General features: G+C 45.8%; 1 protein-coding gene and 1 long non-coding RNA gene across 2 annotated transcripts; one reads left to right on the forward strand and one right to left on the reverse strand.

Annotated features, from left to right (window-relative positions):
• Positions 1–14,680: 14,680 nt before the first annotated feature.
• LOC119336072 lies at positions 14,681–15,430 on the forward strand. The gene is made up of 2 exons (XR_005162191.1): positions 14,681–14,770; positions 14,895–15,430. It is a non-coding gene; the product is annotated as an uncharacterized LOC119336072 (long non-coding RNA).
• A 3,296-nt stretch (positions 15,431–18,726) lies between these two features.
• On the reverse strand, positions 18,727–19,092 carry LOC119338971 (protein NRT1/ PTR FAMILY 8.3-like). Its single transcript, XM_037611167.1, has one exon. It carries the CDS (start codon positions 19,090–19,092, stop codon positions 18,727–18,729), a length of 366 nt encoding a protein of 121 aa, XP_037467064.1.
• Positions 19,093–19,467: the final 375 nt, after the last annotated feature.

Raw genomic sequence — 19,467 nt, forward strand, 5'->3', positions numbered from 1 at the left:
TCTCTCCCTGGACCGTTTTGTTGACGATTAAAGGTGCCATCAAGCCTCGAATCGACGACACATAGGAACTCTCAATGAAAGCACCAATGTCGGTGTCAAAACCGGCGGATCTCGGGTAGGGGGTCCCAATCTATGCGTCTTTAGCTGATGGTAACAGGAAGCAAGGGACACAATGTTTACCCAGGTTTGGGCCCTCTCGATGGAGGTAAAACCCTACTTCCTGCTTGATTAATATTGAAGATATGAGTACTACAAGAGTAGATCTACCATGAGATCATAGAGGCTAAACCCTAGGAGCTAGCCTATGGTGGTATGATTGTAATTGTGATCGGCCTTCCAAGGACCATCCTCTCTGGTTTATATAGACACCGGAGAGAGCTAGGGTTTACACAGAGTCGGTTATAAGGAAGGAAATACAATATCCGGATCACCAAGCTTGTCTTCCACGCAAAGGAGTGTCCCATCCGGACACGGGCCGGAGTCTTGATTCTTGTATCTTCACGCTTCAATAGTCCGGGCGATGTATATAGTCTGGCTGTCCGGATACCCCCTAATCCAGGACTCCCTCACTGGGCGCGGCGGTGTGTCGCCCTCGATTTCTGCTGCGGGCTGTGGAGTTGGCGTCCTCGGCGGGGCGCCCAATGCAGCGGTGGGTCGCGGTGCTGGCGGGCTGCCCGCTGCTCGGCCGCCAGCGCCGGGTCCGGTGATCGTGCCTTTGGTTGTGCGTGGAGGGCCGGTCCTCGGTCCTCGTACGGTGGCACCCGGCATAGGTAGGGTGGCCGTTGTGGGTCGGGGTGCTGCACCGCCCAGGCCACCTGCGCCGGGGAGTCAGGGGGTGACAACAGGCCCGCAGCCTCAGCCGGACACGCCACCTCATTTCATTGCCCGGCCGCCTCAGAATTGGGCTGCGCCGGTGCTGTCGCAGGCACCGCCGCCGCAAAACAACGCCATTAGTGGTGCTTCAGCTACACCCCGGGGTCAATGGGTGGATGATAGTTACAATGCCTATGGAGTTGGTCAGCACTTGGGTTCTTTGCCCACGGGTGGAGGCAGTGGATATGCTTGGCAGAGCGACGGTTCGGCAGAGAGGCCGTTTTTGGGTCCTACAGGTGGTTTTGTCGAGGGGGCATCTAGCCCGGGATATCGGCAGCGGGGTGGTTTCCGTGGTCATCGTGGTGGTCGAGGTGGTCGAGGTGGCCGGTACCGTCCACGACAACCTCCTCCGACCATTGTTGTCAAGCAGACGACCGCTGGCGGGGCTACCGAGGAGCCGGTGTTGACCGGTCAGGCTATGGAGGTAGTGACGGCTCTCGCTAATGTTCAGGTTCCTGAGAATGAGACTATGGGTGATGTGTCCGTGGACATGCCGGACAGGGCTGATTCAGATAGGGCGTCCAAGTGGGCGCACAGGAAGGAGAAAATGCTTTGCTATCATTGTGGCGACAAGGGTCATTTTATTGCTGAGTGTGTGGCTGTGTTATGTGATACTTGTGGTAAGCCGGCACATGATTCGGGGGAATTCCCGCTTCTGCGAGATCATGCACCGTCTCTTATGATGTATGGAGTGTATTGTGCTAAACTCACGTTTTTTGAGTCTCCTAATGAGAGGGAGGTTCCTGTTGAGGCCCATAGCATGACTACTGGGATTGTCAAGGTGACCAGAGGAGATGTCTCTGAGACCCAGATCGTGCAGAGGTGTTGACGCTCAAAAGTGGCAATTCATAAAAGTTGCTTAAAGCCATGTCAAGATTAATTCAAAGTTGTCACTGTGGGATAGCTCTATTAGAGAAGATCAAGATGGATTTGAAGATGGTCTAAAGCGGAGCTCGGATGCAAAAGTTATGACAAGTTCGGAGATGTGCATATTGACATCAGATTATAAAATTGCCGTAAGCTCAATTAAGATGGCCTCTGATGGAAAATGTTTCAACATAAAAGTTGTGCGTATCGTCGAATCGGTTGATTTTGATATAAAAATCGTCTTAATCCGAGGTCGTATGCAACATGTGGAGGCAAAACAAGGACCGAAACAGAAGCTGCAGAGTCATTTCGGACGAACCGAGTTGATTGACTCGGTGAGACCGAGTTGATCCGGGAAATTACAGAAAGTTACAGAAAGTTGGCAACGCTCACTCGGTGGCACCGAAGCAAACTAATCGGTGAGACCGAGTTGATCCGGGAAATTACAGAAATTTACAGAGAGTTGGCCACGTTCACTCGATGGGACCGAAGCAAACCAATCGGTGAGACCGAGTTGATCCGGAAAATTCCCAAAGACTCTTGTCCGAGTTAGGTTAGGGTTTTTGAAGTTTTGGATGGACTTTTTAGTCCTTCTCTTGTACGGGAAGTCCACCCGCCTCATAAATAGATGAGAGGTGATGGCCGATTGAACAACACCAATCGAACCAATCAATCTATTACACTTTTGTGTTCATCTACCTTTATTCCCTACCCTTGTATCTTTCTTTCTCATTCTTTGTTCATTCTTCGCGTTGGATGGCAGCGATCCACGAGGCTCTAGGGGCGAGCGAATCGACCTAGGGCAGCCCATAGCCGCCGCACTCCCTGACGGGGTCCTTCCCGGGTGTGTGGGGTTTCGGGTCTGCAAAAGCACCCGCCGACTGTCTTGCATATCGCGCTGTCGGTCGATTCTCCTTCGACATGAGCTGCGGTGCATCACTCCCGGCGTCGAGGGTACACATGACGTCTTTGTGTGTCAACAAGAGGCTCCGGGAGTTAGCCCCTAGGGACTTCTAGTGGGAGCTCGTCAGTCTCGTGGATAAGATGTTCAGGGTTGAGTTCCCTTCGGTGGAGGATTTGCAGAGGCTTCTGAGTTTTGGGATGTGCAAAGTGCCGGGTACAGATTGCATCCTCGAGTTCCATGAGTGGAAGCAGGTGGAGCCTCAGGGCAAGCCACTTACTCAGGCGTGGTTGCGTTTCTCCGGGGGGCCCTCGAAGCCGATGCAGGATGCTAGGGTCATGGCTAGCTTGGTCATTATGGTGGGGAAGCCTGAGCGAGTGGATATGGGTTTTACCAGAGCACACGGGATACCTCGCTTACTGGTTAGTATTTTGGACATTGAGTATGTGCCTGAGGTCGTCAAGTGGACTTATCGAGGCAAGATTTATAACCTTCTGATTGAGTTTGAGGATGAGACCCTGTTGGCCGAGGCGGCTAATGGCACTGACGTGGATATGCACGAGGGAGATGACAACGCGGGAGCGAAGGAGACTCCGGTCGATGATACTGGACGACAGTTGTCCAAGGGACCGGGGTCCGTGTCTACGAAGACCGAGGATGGGGCGGTTCCACCCTCCTCGGTGCCTACGACGACTCTGAGATTTGGGTCCTTCGAGCCTTTTTTTGCACCTCCGAGGTTGTGGAGTGATCGAGTGGAGTCCGACAAGGCTTTTGAGCTCGTGTTACCTGCTTTGGTTTTTGAGGATGCTGTGAGCCCCGCTCCTGGGGCTTCGACGGTCTCGGTCAGGGGAGAGGAGGAGGTGCGTAGGCAGGCGGCCACTCCCTCACGTGCTCAGCACGTTGTCTCTCCTCAGGACTTGGTTTCGGTGTTGCAGGCTTTGTCTTCGGGAGGGGTCCCGGGGCAGGCGGCCTCGGCTCTCTCTTCTCCTGTCGAGGGGCAGGTGCTGCAGGGGGCGGTACCGCCTTCTATAGGGGACTCGGGGCATGTGGCACCCGTGTCCTTCTTTCCTCCAGTGGTGGACGAGGCCTTGGCGGTGGCGGCCTTACCTTTGGGAGGGGGTCCAAGGCAGGTGGCCTCGGATCCTCCTTTTCCCGTCGTGTCGTCCCCTCTACAGGTAGCAGCATCACCGTCGAGAGGGGGCTCGGGGCAGGTGGCCTCGGAGCCCTATTCTCCTGGGGCGCCTATGGTGGCCGCCCCTCCGGTACTGGGTGGGGAGTTCGGGTAGGTGGCCCATGCACTCCCTTCCCCCGGTGCGCTGCCGTCTCCGCCCTGTGGGGCGCGACCGACGTCTCCGACGCTGATGAGTGTCTCACCGCGTCCTGGCGTTACCGCTGGGGCATCCATGGAGGCTGACCAGCTTCGCGCTTGGGGTGAGGCAGGACACTCCACCTCGAGTAGGATCTCTCAGGAGGAGGTTATTGTGTTTGGAGGGATCCCGGATCCAATTTCTGAGGGACGACGGTTGAGCTGCCATCTCCAGAATCATCTGGAGGTGGACGACATTCAGCAGCGGTGCGCCATGAGGGCGGCCAAGCTTCGTGATGTTGAGGTCACTACTGGTATGTCGGTTAATACTTCTAATTCCATTTTGCATTTTTCTAATGATGAGATTGTTGATAATGCAAATCAATTCGGAGTTTCACTAGGTAGTAATGTTAGTGAAATTTCAAATTCTGTTAATGATCTCCTGGATTTAGAGGCTGAGTGGGCTTTAGAGATGATTCGCAACTTAGCAGCGGTTAAGCCCATGAGTGATTCTGAGTTTGATGCTTTGAGGGTCAGGGTGCTCGATAATTTTTGTGTGGACCTTATTCCTCCCATGCCTGAGTCGGAGGAGGAGGATGATACATCTGAGAATGTTGTGGTTAGACCTTCTGAGACTGGTTGTGAGGACCGGTTGCAGAGTCAGAATATTACTAAACGCAAGTGGAAGCAGAAGGTTCACCCAGTGTCCGCAGTGCGTAGGAGTGCTAGGATCCGTACGGCTAAAAAAATTCCATGATGAATTATGAAAGGAACCTTTTGGAATAGCAGAGGTCTAAAAGACTTGGCTAAAAGAAGGTTTCTTGCAGAGGCGTCTGTCGAGCATAGATTAGATTTTATCGCTTTATTGGAAACTGGTAGAGATAATTTTGCGCCACAATTTCTAAATACTTTGTCGGGAGGTATTGATTTTGACTGGCACTGTCTGCCACCGAGAGGGAGATCGGGTGGGATCTTACTCAGAGTTCGATGCGATTCGCTCGAGGTTCGAAGTGTGGTAATGGGAGATTGTGCAGTCAAGTATCGGGTGCGGTCGAAGGCCGATGGGTTCAATTGGGCTTTGGTAGCGGTATATGGTGCCGCACAGCCCGAACTCAAGCCCGAGTTCTTGGCTGATCTGGTTAGGATTTGCGGCTCTGAGCAGCTTCCTATCTTGGTGGGGGGTGATTTCAATATCATTAGAAGGCGTGAGGAGAAGAACAATGATAACTTTGACGGCAGATGGTCGTTCATGTTTAATACTATCATTGAAAGCTTGGATCTGAGAGAGATTGAGCTCTCGGGAAGAAAATTCACTTGGGCTAACGCGATGCCAAATCCGACGTTTGAAAAGTTGGATCGAGTGTTGGCTAGCGTCGAATGGGAACATAAGTTTCCCTTTGTAACAGTTAAGGCTCTTTCCCGTGGAATTTCTGACCACATGCCGTTATTTGTAGACTCTGGTTAGGCCACCCACTTGGGAAACAAAAATTCATTCTCTTTTGAGCTTTCTTGGTTTGAACGAGACGGCTTCTTTGATCTCGTAGCCAGAGAGTGGGCTAAGGATACCGGAGGTAAGACTGTGCTTGAGCGCTGGCAGAATAAGATCAGGCATTTGAGAAGTTTCCTGCATGGGTGGGCTAAGCATCTTAGCGAGATTTATAAGGTCGAAAGGAACGACTCCTTACCCTTATTCAGTCCTTAGATGTAAAAGCAGAAACCACAGTTCTGCCAGCCACGGAGCTTCATGCCAAGCTTGACACGGAGATGAGGCTGAAAGAGCTTCTTCGAGAGGAGGAATTGAAGTGGGCGTTGCGGGCCAAGGTCCGACGAGTAGTCCAGCGGGACGCGAACACTCAATTCTTTCACATGATCGCTAATGGTAAACACAGAAAGAAGAGGATCTTTCATCTTGAACAAGATGAAGGAACGATTTTAGGACAGGAAAACCTAAAATTATACATTATCGAGTATTACAAGCAGCTGTTTGGACCCCTAGAGGATAACTGTGTGTCTCTGGATGAGTCCAGGATTGAGGATGTTCCTCAACTAGCAGCAGTGGACAACAATATTTTGGCGGCTCCTTTTACTGAGAAAGAAGTGTTTGAGGCCATATCTCAAATGAAAAATAATAAGGCTCCCGGCCCGGATGGATTTCCGGCTGAGTTTTATAAGAAGTGCTGGCATATTATTAAAGGGGATGTGTTGCCTTTGTTCAATGATCTCTTCTCTGGGCAGCTTCAACTTTTTCAACTGAATTTTGGAACGATAACACTTCTTCCTAAGAAAACAGAGGCTGTGAGAATTGAGCAATTCAGGCCCATCTGTCTTCTTAATGTTAGTTTCAAAAATTTTACCAAGGTCGGGACTAATAGGCTCACACAGATCGCGCATGCTATGGTGCAGCCTACCCAAACTGTGTTCATGCCGGACAGGAACATCCTTGAAGGGGTTGTGGTCCTTCATGAAACGCTCCATGAGATTCACACAAAAAAGCTAGATGGAGTTGTTTTCAAGGGGGGTTTCGAGAAGGCGTACAACAAAGTCAAATGGCCTTTCCTTCAACAGGCCTTACACATGAAGGGTTTTTATGAAGCCTGGCGACGCCGGGTAGAATCTTTCACGCAAAAAGGGAGTGTTGGAATTAAAGTGAATGACGACATAGGTCATTATTTCCAGACACACAAGGGCCTGAGACAAGGTGATCCAATGTCTCCTATTCTGTTCAACATTGTGGTTGACATGTTGGCAATTCTGATAGGAAGGGCAAAGAAAGCTGGTCAGGTGGGTGGCTTGGTGCCTCATCTAGTTGATGGTGGTGTGTCCATCCTGCAGTACGCTGATGATACAATCATCTTTATGGAGCACGACTTGGCAAAAGCTAGAAATATGAAGCTGGTGTTATGCTTATTTGAACAATTGACCGGTTTGAAGATCAATTTTCATAAAAACGAGTTGTTCTACTTTGGTAGAGATAATGAGGAACAAGAGGCTTATAGGCAATTGTGTGGATGCGAATTGGGGGCGTTACCTTTCATGTACTTAGTTATACTCATTCACCATCGTAAGCTAACAAACGGAGAATGGAAGAGCATCAAAGACCGGTTTGAGAAGAAACTCAGCTGCTGGAAGGGCAAACTCATGTCATATGGAGGCCGACTGATCCTTATTAATTCGGTGCTCACGAGTATGCATATGTTTCTCTTATCTTTCTTCGAAGTCCCAGTTGGTGTTAGGAAAAGGCTAGACTTCTATCGATCCCGGTTCTTCTGGCAGGGTGATGAACTAAAGAGAAAATACCGACTCACCAAATGGGATATCATCTGTGGACCAAAGGACCAGGGGGGCCTTGGTATTGAGAATCTTGAAGTAAAAAATAGATGTCTTCTCAGTAAGTGGCTGTATAAACTTTCAGTTGAAACTAAGGCCACATGGGCGCAGTTCTATGTAGTAAGTATCTGCAGTCCAAGACGTTGTCCCAGGCGACAGTGAGACCGACGGACTCGCCGTTTTGGAAGGGGCTTATGAGAGTCAAAGCTGCCTTCTGCAATAGATCAAAGTTTATAGTCGGTAATGGTAACACCACTCGCTTTTGGGAGGATATTTGGCTTGGTGAAACGCCGTTGGCGATTCAGTATCCGTCCCTGTATCGTATTGTTCAACAACGTGATGCTCTTGTTTCCATGATTCTGCAGTCCATTCCCCTTAATATTCAGTTTAGGAGGGCACTTGTGGGCGACCGGTGGGAAGCATGGCTTCATTTGGTGAGTAGACTGATGGAGGTTCAGCTATCTCATCAGCCCGATCAGTTGCGTTGGAAGCTTACTAGGTCTGGAGAGTTCACAGTTAAGTCGATGTATATTGATGTCATTAACTCTAGTGTTATCCCTAGTTCCAAAGAGGTTTGGGAAGTCAAAGTTCCTTTGAAAATTAAAGTGTTTATGTGGTTTGTACATAAACAAGTCACTCTAACAAATGATAATTTGGTTAAGCGCAACTGGACAAGATCTACTAGGTGTAGTTTTTGTGATCGGGATGAAACCATCAAGCACCTCTTCTTTGACTGCCCATTGGCAAAGGTTTTGTGGCACACGATGCATGTTGCCTTTAACATTACTCCTCCAAATTCGGTCAGTATGTTATTTGGAACGTGGCTTGTTGGGATATAGTTCGTAACAGCTAGACACATTCGTGTAGGAGTATGTGCTTTGTTGTGGGCAATTTGGAATTGCAGAAATGATTTGGCTTTTAACAGGACAACAAATATTCATTTTTGCAGGTTTTATTCCGAGCTACTGCGCTGATCCGTATGTGGTCGTTACTCACTCCGACGGAGGCCAGGGAGCGTTTGGTTACTGGAACTGTCCGGTGGGAGATGGTAGCGCGGGATATATTCAACCGATTTGGATGGCGGTCATGTAATAGGATAGGCAATTAGTTTACCTATCTTTGTTTTGCCAGCCGGTTGTGGCTTTTGGACCTTTTGTTTTTGGCGTTGTGGCTCTTTGTGAGCTCGCCGTTATTCTTTTTTCAGACTTTATGACCTTGTTGAACACCTTTATTTATCTATAAATGTGGCTGTATGCATCGTTCTGATGTAGAGGCCGGGGAGTCCCCCCTTTTCGAAAAAAACGAACTCCAGTACTCCACCTCCACATTTAGTCCCAGATGCGATAACAAAGGACAACTTATTGTTTTTTATGATTAAAATCTTGCATTACTCAAAGTTTAGGATTACAATCACGTCCAACAATTTCCATGACCTCATTCGGACCAAAGCAACCAAAGCCTAACCAAACTGCAGTTCAGTGTTGCAATCTACCAAAATTAGACATGAAATGACTAGCACTATTACCGCTCCAAGGGATGTGAGTAATGCAAGAATCTCTCTCCCATACTGTTGATGATCTCCCTGATCAAGAAAGCATACTTAGACCTTTTGTGTCCATTTCCCTTGATCATTGTGTCTGCCTCCATATAGTCAGATTCTATATCAACTAGCGGGTAACACCCGCATTTGCACGACTAGATTTATTTCTTATTTGTACATTTATGTTGTTTGTTTATTCATTAGAGTAGTCCTAAAATTTGAATATGCTTTTGGTACATACTTATAAAGATATGAAACGTATAGCCAAAATTTAGCAAGGTTAAAGTTATTTGTCATTGTAGAATAGTCAACCCTTAACCTGGTTCTCTGCCTCCTTGATGCTATGCATCTATCAAGATCCTCGCTGCAAGACGATCACCCTGTTGGATGTTGAGTTGTCTTACACCATTGAAAACATCAAGGTGAAGATGGAGGACAAGGAGGGCATCCACCGAACCAGGAAAGCCTGACCCTTACCGGTAAGCAGCTTGAGCAGGGCCGCACCTCGGCAGGGTACAACATCCAGGATCCGCTATGCACTTGTTACTCTGCCCCTGCGGTGCACATTGTTGTGTAGTGGCATTGGATGACCCGGTATGAATGAATAAATGAGCCCTTAATATAGTGTGAATTTAGTTGTTCATGCCCGCTCTTATGCTCTTCATTGGTCAGGAAGAACTGTGCCATGAATAGCAGATAGCATTTGTTAATACTTGTATTGGTTTCTCGTGAAAATGTGAGCTTCAAATTCATCTATGTCCAACAACTTAATTTTTTTAACCATAATTTCATCAAATGGTTTGAGCAGATTTTTTGGTAACCAAGTTGAGTGCTAACTCTTGTATTATGCTGCTCAAATTTGGAAGTTTCACCATTTCTCCTCAATTTGGAGTTCCAATTTACCATGCTATTGAATAAATCTTAACATGGACCACTTATCCATGAGATGAAGCAAGACCAACACGAAAAAAATGCGGGCCATAGTTGCAAAAGTCGCGCCCTTAGTCAACTATTAGTCGTCGCCGGTGATGTCGCAATATCTCAATGATGTTGCTGCTCTTGACCTCATGCCACCCCTTTGTGTGGTCCTCGACCATGATGCTCTCTTGTGTAGTTTATGGTCCAGCAGATGTAGATGCAGGTGTGGTGCCACCCTTGGAGGCATGATCCATAGAGGGTGCAATGATCGGTGTCGACTTCATCACTGTCAAGCTCCTGCACCTGAAGAAACGGTGATACAACTCTACGAGGATGTGTACAATATAAATAAATAAAACCACAAGCCAATTCGTGCCACACTTGTTGGTAACACTTTCTAGAGACCTATCACTCCCACCGAATGTCTAGGCTGCAGACATAACAACCGGAAAAGTGGAAGAGAATAACAATTAATCTAACATCAGTGGTTCTCCCAGCGTTGAAAATTTGACATATCAAATAGACCTAGGGAAGGGAAGGGAGGTTGTGCAAATAAGTGGGCGCTAGTCGAGGTTGAAAATTCTGTAATAAAGGTGAGATATTTGATGGCATAAAGAGCATGGACCATGTACATTATTACGTGCGAAGAGTTATTCCAGTTGCATGTTAAATATATGAATAATTTGAAACCACAAAATCAATCCTCTTAGGTTGACAGATATCTTCCCCTTTACGAAGCGTACATGCATGATGTGAGAAGAAGAGGACCCATAATAGGGTTCGGGTTTTTGATTTTGCTCTCTCGCATGCCTCGTGTGACATGCATAAAATAAAGCTGTGGATACAAACTAAGTTGACTACAATGTCGAATGAAGGATATCAAAGAAGAGTATTTGTGGATAAAGATGCCAACATGACAACAATAAAGAAACGTAGGTTATGTGGAACTCCCCACACACCAGCCAAGCAACAATAAAGAAGCATAACAATCAAAGTATAATGGAGTACTTAGACTCACATATCTTCTGAATTGCAACATTAATAAAATGCACTGCTGCTATATGAGTTGAATTTGCAGCTAAAAACGACTCAAGTTGTGACATGTCAAAATATTGCTTATAATAAAGATCTGGTAGAAGTTAACTCAACACCGGAATTCAGTTATTCCTCTTTGTTTAAGCAAGAAAGCAAGCAAGCAAATTATCGTTCTAAGTGATTATCGTGTGCCTAATGTTTTTTTACAATGTATTGTAAATAAGTTCAATAACTGCATCTTCACGAGCAACTTTCTCAAGTAGCTGGGTAGTACACCATTATGTTATAGTGATAAATATATATACAACACCAACATAGTGATTTTCTTGTAGAAACGATATTGATGTGTTCTTCCAACTTTTTGTTTCCTTGCATCCTTATTTAAAACTTGCGATTACTCTAGCCTGACAAGCGCTTGTTGCTTTGTAGCTTCGTAAAATTGGCTACCAGGGGAAAATAGAAAATAATAGTTAATGCTTCTCTAGGAAACTAACTATTCGTCCCTTGCATCATTTAATAATTTTTTGGATGTCAATCAGTTCACTGAATAAGCAGCAACAAAAAGATCCTTTGTCTTCATGTTGCTTTAGGAACAACTTACATTAAGATAGATGTCTATGTTCTCTTGCAAATTGAAGTGAGGTAGATATTGCTCGTGTTTGGTTTCTCACCATTTCATTTACAAGGTTTTCAGTACGTACTCTTTATTTAGGAAGCTTCTTTTGACTTTTTGTTTGCTTTTGGATATTGATGACTCAGACAGTGTATGCCATGTTTATTTAGCATATTATTAGGTGTAGAGGACCTATGATAATTACTACCATTACCCATGCTTTAGCATGCATATTACTACATGGTTGTATCCTTATTGGTTTATCTTGACATTGTGTTTTGGTTATCTTGCCATTTGCAGCAAAAACTTGGTTTCGATCTTAGTGAACGTGAAATTAGGTAAGAAAGCTTGTTGTTAAATATGCAATTTATATTTAGTAGCTACTCTAACAAAATTTGGAAATATTTTGTGAACAGAAGACACCAGATCCTTCTTTATTTTAAAATTGAGTCCTAATATATAATTCATACTAAACCATGTCACTTCTAACTAACAACCATTGGATTCAACTTAAAAACCATTGGATTAGTTATTCAAGATTCAATTAAAAACCAATTCTTTCTGAGTTGGACCAAATATATAGAAAAATTATCAACAACTCTAATGTTGAAGAATTACATTAGATAAAGATATCGGTATCTCAATGGAATATTCTCGTCCTTGAGGCATCGGCACGGCTGAGATCTTCCTACACTAGTCGGTCTTGGATGGATTCATGTGCCCCTCATCTGGATCTAGAGTTCTTTCCTACCTCTAATCATCCTCGGATACCTATGATCCATGAACCTCGTCGCATATTTGTCCAGTGTGTTTCCAACCCACCTCGGTCATCTCAGCCCAGATCCTGGCAACCCGCAGCTGGATCTGGCGCCCTGTTTCTCCTTTGTGTTTGTCTTGGCTAGGACATCCACTCCCATCGCCCACCTTGCCCCCTCGTCCTTTGGTTACTGAAATCTACCGACATCAGTTCTTCTACATCGGGAGATGGGCCTTGGCATATGGTTGAGTTTTTTTTCTTGATGTTGGTCGGATTATGGTCGTTGGTGGCACCGGTGGCTTGTGTGTGCGGTAGCGCATTCGCCCGGTGGTCCGACCTCTTCTTCGCTGGATGGGAAACATTGGGGCACACTGCCTATCTCCCCCTCAACCCCTACCCCACTTTGCCGTTGGTCGTGGCCGACATCGTCATTGATGCTCGTGCGAGACCCATGCTTCCCTTGGTTCGTACTTGTTCTCAATTGGCCCTCCTTCTATGGCTTGGGTGTTAGCCTATAGGTGGGACAACCCACGGGTGTCCCACATCCTGCCACATGTTTCCACATATTTAAGTGTGTTTAAGTGGGCTGCCCACATAATATATGTGGTATTTTGTGGGCTTCCACATGCCCACATAATTCACAAACACGACAATACAAAATTTGAGATATAGCACAACTTAAGACAGTAAGTCTAGGTTAAAGTACATAGTGTGTCCACATATTACACAAACACATACTACAATGCTTAGCGGTACAACGGCTGGAGCCTGGAGGTTAACACATACGACATCCATTTCTTCAGGATTACAAACAATATTACATGAATGAGAAGGCTAGTACACATGAATCAGCAAGGTTGCTTGTCCATATCTTCAGGATGTATAAACATCAATCTGTCCATTTCTCCCGGCTTACTTGCTTCTTCAACTCAGCTCACTAAAAGCTAACAAAAGAGAGAATAAGAATGAACACTCAGAACTTGCAAAATTGTAGAAGTAAAACACAGAAAAATGAGACTTTTTGCACAGCTACAGAACACAAGGATGCAACAACTAGTACTATACGGTTAGCACTAACTTCTCCTGCTAAAAATGAACCAAGTTAACTAAAAGTACATAACAAAGATAAGACTTTTTAGACAATCACACTACATGTTGATAGCATTGTGAAGGGGTCTCCACAGAAGAATCTTATAACAGAAATACTCACTGCAAAAATATTTTCACTGATAGATCATGAAAAACAATAGATAATAGACATGAACGTGCCCCGAATCCTAGATAAGTAGATATCTATGATTTTTTTAGATGGTTAGGAAACGTGGCTTTTCCAACATGCCAGTAAAGTAAGCACACTTCCCTGCAGGCAACAGCTAGTTAAAGTGATAAAAAATAACATGAGAATGATATAGAACAATTATTATCATCAGAAACACAAAGCAAGAGAAGCACAACAAGGCACTATTTAAACAAAACTCCTGGAGAGGAAGCTGCTCAGTTGAGCATCAACATTACCTTATGACAATGATATGTGAGGTTTCTGCGTTGATAACACATGATATATAAATAACAAAGCCATACTGACAAAGCATCTTTGTCGCCTCTAGCAAACCTTCAGCCTCTGTTGGCAACACCAAAAAACCTAAAATAAGTAGTATGATGGAGCTACAGAAAAAGGGTAGAAAAGAATTAATCCCACGACAAAACATAACCAACGGCTACCGCAAAGCCCAGAAACACAATACTTGGCGTTGTGGACATCTGTTTATTACTGACCATTTGTTCATTCTGGACGTTGTGGACAAATGTCAGTAATACTCCCTCTATTCACTTTTATAAGGCCTTGTAGACATTTCGGACAACATGCAAAACAGGTCAATTTCAGTTGTCTGAAACGACTTATAAAAGTGAACGGAGGGAGTAACACCATTTGTTTATTACTGATTATGGACAATACTTGGCATTGTGGACATTTGTTTAAACAAATGGCCAGTATCCCAGAATCGATTCTAGAATATGAACTGACATGCAGCGAAATCCGGAACCTGTGATTTTGGTGATTCGGGAGCGACTACTATAGAATCTAGGCATTGGGTGCAAAAATAGAAAAACGATCCTGGACTGTTGGATCTGAGATGAATGGCACAGATCTAGACGGACGAATCTGTACTCACAGTTACATCATTCTATGCAAAAGGATCCCTTTTCTCGTCACATGTTTTTGCTTCGGATCCTTCAACTCCAAACGATCCCCAATGGACGAGCGCCGCCGGCGCCGGCCGAGTCCAGATCCGGTGCGTGCCCCCTCCCACCGCAGCTGCTCCCTGCCTCCTCCTCCTCCCCCTCCCACTCCGGTTTCCAGGTCCCCTGTGTACACCTCCCGTGCTGTCGCGCGAGACAACATAGACAGGGATTCGTCCGCCGTCGCCAGTCCTCCTACCCGGTGGCCGCAGGTGCCTCGCCCGCGCAGCTGCCCGGAGGAACAATCTGGCCTCCTCCGTGCCGGACTCCCACGGGTTGGCGACGGATCTGAAGATCAGTGGCACAGAGTTGTTGGCTAGTAAGCAGCCCGACATCTGCACATGCCAGGTCGTCTTCCTTGCCTCCATCTCCTCACAAGCTCTGTGTAAAAGGTATGCTCTCCCCCTTCCCCCATCTCCCGTAGATTTCTAGTTCTAGATACATCCATTTCCAAGACAAGTAATTCCGAACGGAGGGAGCATGTAATTGGAAAGTCCGCTTTGTATTTGAATCCAGGCACTTGCCCAGCCAACGGAGCCACCGGTTTACCACATGCTCTATGTTGCGCATGCATTTGACTTCACGAATAGTTTATTACAAGTACTCCACTGCACATGTCTTTGATTGATTTGGCTTTGGATATTTCCCGAGCATACGAAGCTCCATGAGCAAAGAGGCAGTATAAATGCAGACAGGAGGATAGAACTTTTCTCTCATGTACCATCAGGAATATCAAGGTTGATGTAGTTTTTGAGAGCAGTGCTTGTTCAGTGGTGAACATTTGAGTCCTTCACACTCATTCTTACTGGTCATGCACTAGAAAGGATCCTGTCGTGTTATCTGTTATGTATCACTTCATATGTATGTACGCATGTCTCTTGTGTATGCACAAATATTTGTGACTAGGAAGGTCTAGTTTCACAAGATCTGTGCAAGTGATGGCTTGTCATGTACTCAGATATTTCAAATATTTGTATCTGGAATGGTCCAGTTTGTCATGTACTTGAAGGAGATGGCTTAAATTTCTCATCTTCTCAAATGTTTGTGATATATATTGACACTCGTTGTGGTGATCAACATCTTTAAGTTTTCTTGAATAATTAGTGATATAGTAGAAGCAAATATTGTACTGGAATATACATGCAATGGCTATGTGCAAAGATGAAGCATCAACACTGACGATTTGAAAATTAGTCTTATGTGCAAAGGACAAACGAATAGATATGAGACTTGGGGTGTTCACTGCAAAAGTTGTGACTTATATCTAACTATCTGCAGGGGGGTTTCCGTGAAATGTACATTAAATGACATGAGCTCCCTCAACTAGAATATGTGCCATTCATCTTCGATCCAATGGTCCAGAATGCATTTTTCTATTTTTGCAACACAAGTCCAGATTCTATCCTAGTCTCTCCCTGGTGATTCCAGTGATTCTGCAGCTTCCTGCAAAAGGAAATGATTCGTTTTCAGCCCTTGCCCCTATTTCTAGCCAGAATTACAGCCAAAGTGCCACCGCAACCCTCACCCGAGCGAATCGTCTTATCCACTCATCTATCGTCTCTCCCGAGCTACTCACCCAGCTGCCACCACTCTCACCCTTTGTCGTTGCTCGTCCTCTCGCTAGGCTACGCACCAGGGACGACCGCCGTCTGCCTTCTCCCCTTTTTCCTCGACCTCACGGGTTCATGGCCATGGAGATTGGTTGTGTCCTGCTACTCGCCGTCCAAATCTAGACGAGGTGGTGCTCGGTGGCTCAGGAACCACGTAGGACGGTGGGGATGGTGCTATGCTGCGTAGCACCCACGTACGACGCTGGGAACGGTGCTTTGCGGCTTCGCTTTGTCCTGAGGTCACCGTTATGGTCCTCGTCGCTTGCTTGGACGGAGGTGAGCAATGGCTGCTGCCCGGAGGCGAGCAACGACTGATGCTCGGAGGCAATCACGGCCACTTCCTCCATCCTCCCGCACGTCGCCATACACCAGCATGTTTTTTAGAGGACGTCAAAGGCGTACCATAACCTATATACCTAGGAGATTCATCCCCACGATCTTATTTATCTTGACATGCAACCTATCCACATCATCAAGTAGGTCCACCAAATAATTGATTCCCACTAACTCACTTATCTTAACATGCAACTATGCCAACTCACCATGCCACAATGCATGCCCCACTAATTTAATTATCTCGACATGCAAACTATGCCAACTCAACATGTCATATATGCATGGAAAACTCATATTAACATGCATCATGCATGCTACTCATATTCAAAAAATGTTCTCCAAATATATAATAATATATCGTATGTACCTTAGTTTCTATTCTCACATGCTAATACAAAAACTAAAGTTGCATATTGTCAAATCATATAGAAATAACTGCATCCAATTCCCGCAGCAACGCGTAGGGTATGATCTCTAGTTTTTATAGAAGAGAGAGTCAAATAATTACAAGAAACTTGGTGGAGGTGCGGACATCCCCTCAAGTCGAACCCACTCAACACGTCACCACCCGAACACTAAGGCTACTCTCGCACAAATCGTTGCAAACCACCAACACCAACACCTGCACGTCGCCATTCCACAATTTGTTCTAGGATCAAGCATCTAAGATAATGTGCCATCTTGACTTGGTTCGCCCTGTTGAAAACCCGTGTTCGTTCAACACCCATGCATTGCTACTGTTTGTAACTTGTCTACCCCTTCTGTTGCTCGACATTTGTTTTTCTTCTTTGATGGAAATTTTTGCTCAGATCATGTGCGTGTGATCCTAAGCAGAATGTGCACGTATGCATGAAAGAATGAATTAGAAAATTGATTAAGTGTTCGATGAATGTGATAAGTTTTTGGTACTGACCATTTGTTCATTCTGGGCGTTGCGGTCACTTCACAATACTTGTGGTTTTTCTATAACAGGGTAACAAACAGCCAGGTTCTGATTCTCAAAATCCACAGCTACAACTGATTCTTAGCAATCTGTAGCCCAAAGAAAGGGGGCCTTAGTGGACACCATGGGCGGCCTGTGTCCACCTGCAGTCTGACTTGGGTGACGGCTGGTCTAGTGGCGTTGGGCTATGGCCTCATTGCATGTGGTGATAGCGTCCTTCATTGTGCTAGTGATGTTGACTTGGTCGTCTTTTCCATGGTGCTATTGCTTGTGCAAATTGGGTCACTTGTGCCATGGTGCTATTGCCATGCTGCTGTGCGAGTGGGGGTTGGCATCTTTTCCAGGGAATCAATGACATGATGTGCAACGCTGTGCACTCTGGCAATCTCAATTTTAGACTGGTGGAAGATGATCTGTATGCAACAAGGTGCGCCAACCAGGGCTGTTGAGGAGATAACCCTATCAGCTTACATTGCTTGGCACTTTTGGAAGGCGCGAAACCAGAGAGTTTTCAAAGATAAAGATATGACACCGCTGGCCTTGGCAAATCTTATTCGTGATGATGTGAAAATGTTCAATGAGGCTATGTGTCCTACCACTACGGTGTCTGGGTAGTGCAAGCAACTGGGAGTGAGTTGTTTTGAAGCTACACAATGGAGTGTGTGTCTTGTACTCTGGGTATTTAAACCCCTCTAATTGTGACGTGTAACCTTTTCTCTCACTATAATGCAAAGGCAGAGCTCCTGCTGTTCTCGTCAAAGCATGTAGGGTCACTTTGGCTGATGGTTGTTGTGGCCCTAATGGCACATCCATAATGGAGGACTTGAGCTTTTGTTGCCGTGGTCATTGCTCTCGAAAGTTGCTAGCTCCTTCGATGTGTGGTCAACGCTTTCATGCTTCTTTATGGTCTTTACTTGTACAACTTGTGTGGGTTCTAGTGTTATGTCTACGTCCTTGGTTGCCGGCGGTTGTGCTTGGATCCTTAGTTTCTTCTTTGTTGTTTAGGTTATGATTTTATTAGTTGGGTCGTGCCGGCTTTGTCATCATACGTTGCCTTCTGCGTTGTACTCTTCTATCTAACTAATGAAATACATGCATATGATTTTATTAGTTGGGTCGTGCCGGCTTTGTCATCATACGTTGCCTTCTGCGTTGTACTCTTCTATCTAACTAATGAAATACATGCATATCTTTTGCATGGTTGAAAAAACATTATAAAGATATATCTGATGATGAATATATTGATACAGATTTGATATTGTTATCTTCATATATATATTTTTATATATGCTGGTTCAAACTTAGAAATCATTCACTTTTTGGGCGGAGGGAGTATTAACTAATGAATTTGATCAAGCAGTTTACTTGTTTCTCCTCACTAATGAATGATTTCCAAATTGAGAAAATTTACAATTAACTACACATTTTATAGTTGAGAAAATGGTGATCTTTATCTTCTCTATCTGGTTGAGCAGTAGACGAACTGCAACAGGTTGAGCGCGCTAAGAGCAGCCATGAACCAGTAGAAGTAGTCGAGGTGGCCTTGGTCGAGGTTGTCCGGGATCCACCCCATGGCCGATGCGACGGCGCCGAGAAGGGCGGAGTTGAGGTGGCTGCCGCCAGCGATGGCGAGCTGCGCAAGCTCCGCGCCCAGGCTCTTCATGGACCCTGGGGACTGGTCGTAGAAGAACTCGAGCATGCCGATGCTGGTGAACACCTCGGCCGCGCCCAGCACGAAGTAGCACGGCGCCGGCCACATGATGCTCATCAACGTCTCTGGCACAGCTGCCAGACGCCTCGTCTCGATCAACGCGGCGTACGCCATGGCGGCTGTGGATAGTGCGAGGCCGGAGGGAGCAACAAGCAACAAATACATCCCTTTTTCTCCATATGTTGCTTTGTGTAATCAGTTCCTTAAGGAATAACCAAGCACTCTAGTGAACCAAATTACTTGCTTAATCTGCATTTTCTTTCCAAGAAAACCTTGTTCGGCCAATTATTATAGGTAGATGTATGTGTTCTCTTATCAATTGCAGCGAGCTAGATTCTGCTGGTCTTTGATTTCGTACCTACACTAGTAGAAAACAGGGCTTTGGTCCAGGCCTGGTTAGCCCATTAGTCCCGGTTCAGTCATGAACCGGGACTAATGTGAGCATTGGTCCCGGTTCATGCGTCAAAGGCATTAGTCCCAGTTCAAATG

The sequence above is a fragment of the Triticum dicoccoides genome, chromosome 7B, assembly GCF_002162155.2.
Source record: "Triticum dicoccoides isolate Atlit2015 ecotype Zavitan chromosome 7B, WEW_v2.0, whole genome shotgun sequence".
NCBI classification, from domain to species: domain Eukaryota; kingdom Viridiplantae; phylum Streptophyta; class Magnoliopsida; order Poales; family Poaceae; genus Triticum; species Triticum dicoccoides.

Bases quoted from the DNA above. Each gene is read 5' to 3' on its own strand.
- LOC119338971 (XM_037611167.1), bottom strand. From the start codon at position 19,092: ATGGCGTACGCCGCGTTGATCGAGACGAGGCGTCTGGCAGCTGTGCCA.